This window comes from Myotis brandtii, unplaced genomic scaffold (genome assembly GCF_000412655.1).
Source record: "Myotis brandtii unplaced genomic scaffold, ASM41265v1 scaffold165, whole genome shotgun sequence".
Classification (NCBI taxonomy): Eukaryota; Metazoa; Chordata; class Mammalia; order Chiroptera; family Vespertilionidae; genus Myotis; species Myotis brandtii.
Genome location: NW_005356042.1, coordinates 2389429 through 2395231, shown reverse-complemented (window position 1 = coordinate 2395231; position 5803 = coordinate 2389429). Strand labels below are relative to the sequence as shown.

The window sequence follows — 5803 nt, the reverse complement described above, 5'->3', positions numbered from 1 at the left end:
TACCTGGCCAGCAGCAGCCGCAGGGCGGTCACGCCCCGCCACGTGTCCCGCATCTTCGTGGAGGACCGCCACCGCGTGCTGTACTGCGAGGTCCCCAAAGCGGGCTGCTCCAACTGGAAGCGGGTGCTCATGGTGCTGGCCGGGCTGGCCTCGTCCACCGCCGACCTCCAGCACAACACCGTGCACTACGGCGGCGCCCTCAAGCGGCTGGACACCTTCGACCGCCAGGGCATCCTGCACCGCCTCAGCACCTACACCAAGATGCTCTTCGTCCGCGAGCCCTTCGAGAGGCTGGTCTCCGCCTTCCGCGACAAGTTCGAGCACCCCAACAGCTACTATCACCCCGTCTTCGGCAAGGCCATCCTGGCCCGGTACCGGGCCAACGCCTCTGGGGAAGCCCTGCGGACGGGCTCTGGCGTGCGCTTCCCCGAGTTCGTCCAGTACCTGCTGGACGTGCACCGGCCGGTGGGCATGGACATCCACTGGGACCACGTCAGCCGGCTCTGCAGCCCCTGCCTCATCGACTATGACTTCGTGGGCAAGTTCGAGAGCATGGAGGACGATGCCAACTTCTTCCTGAGCCTCATCCACGCCCCGCGCAACCTGACCTTCCCCCAGTTCAAGGACCGGCACTCGCAGGAGGCACGGACTACCGCGGGCATCACCCACCAGTACTTCGCGCAGCTCTCGGCCCCGCAGCGGCAGCGCGCCTACGACTTCTACTACATGGACTACCTGATGTTCAACTACTCCAAGCCCTTCGCTGACCTGTACTGAGGGCCTGGCGGCTGCCCGTGGGCGGCCTGCCCACCACTCACCTGTCCGAGGGGCATGTTTCCTTAGCCAGGAGCCGAGATGTACCCAGAACAACTGGGCTCCGAGGACGTGAGGAGCTGTGGCTGCTGCAGGCCCTGGTGGGGACAGGGGCCCAGGCCTTGGGTAGGGACCCTGGCTCAAGCCGCATAGCCACTTCCTTCCTTCTTGGCTGAGGAAGGTATGGAGAGGTGTGAGCTGGACAGCCAGGAGTCCCAGCTGCCCACACCCAGCTCAGCCAGGAGTCAGGATGACCAGGGAAGCCTGAGGCCCGAGGATGAGGGTCGGGTGGTAAGGGATCTCCTGCAGTCCCTTCGCCATTGCCTTGTACCAAACCACAGGGTTTGCAGCTTTTCTATGACCCAGGAGGAGGTTCCAAATAAAGCACATGGTTTCCAGAACAGCAGTGTCTACACTCGGTGTTGGCATGGGAGCACCAGCCCTTTCCCGGGGCTGTCGGGGGCTCTTTCTCCCTCCCCAGAGCAGCCAGAGCCAGGCGCCCACAGGCCCGGTTGCACGGAAGTCCAGGGCAGGAGTGGCCAGTGTGTGTGACAGGAGCAGCTAGCAGCAGCTTCCATTCCGGGCCAGCTCCTCACACTCAGGCCTCCGAGGCCAGCACTTGGTTAACTGGGTCCTCCTGTCTCGGTACCAGCACCCTCGTCTGCAAAACGATAGACCTGTCCCCACGGAGGCCCACTGGGTCTCTTGTCGTCAGTGCTCTTTGTGGGGGCCCTGTGAGGACTGCCAGGGCAGTGATGAGCTCTTTGGGCAAGCTGCCATTTTGGGGCTGCCACTGGGCTTGTTGCAGTGCACGTGGGTTCCAGTGGGTGTGGCATTGCCGGGCAGGGAGTAATGCCATCCCTGGCTTTCTGAACCTCTGGGCTAAGCAGAGCTTTGGACTAAAGCTGCCATCTTCAGACCTTGACCCTGGCCTTGATCCCTGGCTCTATTCACCTGACAAGACCACCTCAAAGTTGTCAGGATCGTCTTCCCCTGGTGAACCAGGGCTGGGGAAGGGGGAGGAGAGGCTATAGAGAAAACATACCCAAAAGCATACATTTTCACACAGGAATGGCTCTGAACTTGTCAAAAACCAGGGAGATTCCTGGAAGGTCTTGACAGGAATGGCTCTGAACTTGTCAAAAACCAGGGAGATAGATTCCTGGAAGGTCTTGGGAGAGTGTTTGTTGGAGCTTTGAGTGTGGGTGTGACTGTGGCCACTTCGGGTCTTTTTGTAATGGGAAGTGCTGCCTGACTGTTTCTAGTCATCTAGGGTCTGTCTGCCTACCTTTGGGTCTCATTTCTGTCTCTCAGGAGTATGCTGCTTGCCCTTCTTGGGCCCCCCTGTGGTCTCTGTGGATCTCTCCCAGGAGATTGCTCTCAATCTGTTCCCACTGGCAAGGGGAGGTGCTGCTGGACCCTAAGAAGGAGACCCTGCCGTCCCCACGGTGGGACACGCTGCTGGATCCCACCCTGGACTGCAAAGCTCACACTGGAGTGAGCTGCCCCATCTCCTTCTCTGCCTCCAACATGGGCTCTGGAAACTTACAAAGGCGGAACAAAGAGATGAGGCTGCCACCTGCCTGTTCAGGCCACATGCGTCCAAGAACCCTGAGCAGGCTGAGGCTTCCCCTCAGGTTGCAGCTGGAGTGGCCTGGGCCATCTGTCAGAAGGAACCCAGCATGCCAGGGAGGATGCTGTGGTCAGGGCCTGAGGGTGTGGGAGACAGGAAGGTAGATGCTGAGAGCCAAAGAGGCTGACCCACCAGCACCTTGGCCAGGGCCAGAGCAGTGTAAGAGGAGGCGGGAGGGCTAACAATGGCCCAGAAGCAGCTGTCCCCAGGCTGTGTGCCCACAAAGTCAGACAGAATTCACGATGCAGAAACAGTGTCTCTGGTCACGGGTGCATTGGCTGAGCCTGAGGCAGTGTCACTGGCCATCAGCTCAGCTGGGGACACCTGGAAGCCCAGTTGGGTTGTCTGCAGCTTAGAGACAACCAGGATTGCCCTGAGACCATCCTCCACAGTGTGTGCATGTGCGAGTGTGTGTGTGTGTGTGTGTTGGGGGTAGGAAAAGACATCTTGACTTGTGTCATCTCTCAGAGACAACCAGACCTGAGTTGGGCAGATATACACACACAACACATCCATCAAAGAGGGGTCTTCCTCCTGGGTGATAACAGGTAACACAGTCCTGGCTCCCAGCATGACCGCCAGGCCCAGCCCTGAGACCTCACCCTGAATCCACTGAGGTGGACCCAACTCCAGCCCCTAGCCCCAGCCTCAAGCCTTGTATAGCCCTAGGGCTTGGGGACAGTGGTGCTACCTGCCAATACAGGAAAGTGTGTGTGTGTGTGTGTGTGTGTGTGTGTGTTGGGTGTCTGGGCTGGGAGAGTGGATGGGTGAATATGTGAGTCTATGTATATGTCTGTGTGTCTGTGAGTGTGTCTGTGTCTCCATGTATGTGTTTCTGTGTGTGTGTCTGTATGTTTGTGTGGGTGTGTCTGTGAGGGTATGTGTGTCTGTGTGTGTGTGTCTGTGTAAGTGTCTGGGTGTGGGGTTGAGCATGTGAGTCTTTATGTGTATATATGTGTTGGGGGGGTTAGGGTTAGGTGTGGTAAGTGTCTGTCTATGGGTATCTGTCTGGGGTGAGGGAGTGTGTATGTGTGTGAGCCTGTATAATGTGTCAGGGTTGGGGGCGACTTGGACAGTCCTCCCCCTCCTCTCTGGGACCATCTTGTGCTGCCCATCCCTGCCCTACTTCACCTGCTTCCCACTTTGTGGGTATAGTCTGGAGGGAGGGCTGTCTGGGTCAGGGTCCTAAGAAGGGCCCACAGGCTCCTCCCAGAGGTCAAGCGGCCCACCACGCACGTAGGGAAAATAACCACTGAACCCCCAGTGCCCTTCCCCTGCCTCTCTGGTGCAGCTCACAGTGGAGTCCCTGCCAGGCCTTTGCCCTCAGAGCAGCTCAGACCTCCTCAGACACGAGCCTTGCTCTCTGAGTGATGAAGAGGACAGACTAGGGTCCTCCCGGAACCTGCGAGCTCTAGGAGACCTGAGGAGCACCAGTGGCTCATCAAGGGACTTTCCTCCTGGCGTCTCCTCCCCACTCCACCCAGGGCAGCAGGACCCGGAGCTGGGCACAGGGAGCTCAGTGCTGACCCATGGGCACAGGAGTGGACCAGGATGGTTCCCAGGAGCTGGGGGCAGGCTACTGGGGCTGAGCAGGGCTGAAATGATCTGTCCTCATCTTGGGGACCCTGTGTTGATGGGTACAATGACCTGGATGAGGAATAAACCAGCACCCTTAGGGAGCTGTGGGCTTGCCCTAGTGTGGGGAGAGGAGGGAGGGAGTTGGCCATGGCTGCCCTCTCAGAGGAAGTGGCTCCATGGTCCACTCACCCATGCTGGAGGGGAAAGGGAGGGGGAGTGAGAGCCCTGAGCTGTGGTCCCTCTGGGTGGCCTGGCCTGGCCTGGCGCTGAGGCCGCCGTTGCTCCCAGACTCTTCACCCTGCCCTTTGCACGAGAGTCTCAGCTGGGATAAGGTGGCCAGGAGCGGAGGGTGGCCAGGGGTCTGGTGGGGCTGGGGCCACCTAGGAGCAGATGATTCTGCCCCTCCCCCACTGCTGGGGGGGGGGGCGAGAGGAGGGACTCCAAAAGTTAAGCTGGGGGCTGCTCCCAAGAACACTTGAAGCCTAGGACAAAGGTCAGAGGTCAGAGGTCAGAAGTGAGTAGTTTAAAACCTAGGAGCCTAGGGTGTGCCAGCCTAAATCAAGCGCTCAGGACAGTGGGTACTGTGTTGGCCTCGCCCATGCACTCCATGGTGGGTAGACCTCTCCCAGCAGCCCTGATTGTGCCTGCCTTGCCCACTTCACAGGCGAGGGGACAGAGGCACAGAGAGGCTTGTCCAGAGATGCACAGGATGGCACCTGGAGCTGCGATCCACCCAGCAGCCGGGCTGTGACCCCCTCACTCTTGTGGCCGCCCACGGCCTCATCCCCTGGGCATCTGGGCGATCCGAGGGAGGGCGGGGGCGGAAGCAGGCCTCCACCGGCAGAGACACCGCTGGCCACCAGGGGGTGCTAAGACCTCGCTCCTGAGCAGCGGCCTGGGCATCCCCGGCCAGCCCACGAGGTGGCAGCAACACCCCGACTGTGTACGGCCAGGCGGCGACACTGTGACTGGAGACCCTCTCTCCCTCCCAGCCATGGGGTCACCCGCGCGGTACCTCGTGCTCACAAACCTCACAGGGCCATCAGCAGCCTCCGGCGCTTGTTTGTCCTCCACTCTCCATGAGGGTGACACAGGCCTTCTGTGACCTCAACCACAATATGCCCACACTGACACAGGCACAGACACAAGACATGCCCCCCTACAGGCACACATCGGTGCACACATACCCATTCTCACAAATACACATCCACGGATACACAGATACAAACATACGTGCAGATGCACGCACACACTCATGAGACACACACCCGCACACTCACACAGACACCCCCGGAAAGGTCACAGCTAGCCGTGCATTTCTGACTGCGGGGAAATAAAGGGGGGACCGGGAAGCCCCTCACTATGTCAAAGGCATGCTCCTCTGCACCGCCCGTCCGGGTCTCCTCGCTGCCCTTTCGGAGGCCAGCCCTCCTCTTCCTCTTGGGTCCCCCGCCTCCCGTCTCCTCCTCAAGAACATCACTCGCTCACTGCTAGGTCATCAGACTTTCCCAGCGGGGCCCCATCTTCAAAAAAGAAAACGCGTTAGCCTCTTCCCCTCCATCGCTGGCACCCTTCTTGCGCATGTCATTCCCTCTGCCCCTCAGTGAATCCTTCTGTCCCTCCCCAGTGCCCACCTCTTTACCCAAGCCACTTCGTCTCCTGCCTAGGCTCCCAAAGCAATCATAGGAATTATGGTATTTCCTGGTTTACCAGGCACTGTGCTAAGCATTTCATGTCTAGAAATCCTCATCGCAGCCCTGTAAGACAGATATAATTGTC

The 5803-nt window shown here is 59.5% G+C and overlaps 1 protein-coding gene across 1 annotated transcript in view; it reads left to right on the top strand.

The window, feature by feature from the left end:
* Nucleotides 1–1214, top strand: part of CHST8 (carbohydrate (N-acetylgalactosamine 4-0) sulfotransferase 8) — an 86381-nt gene extending 85167 nt beyond the window's left edge. The window contains exon 5 of the mRNA XM_014536778.1: nt 1–1214. Coding sequence (XP_014392264.1) covers nt 1–777 — 777 coding nt within the window. The 3' untranslated portion in view covers nt 778–1214.
* Nucleotides 1215–5803: the final 4589 nt, after the last annotated feature.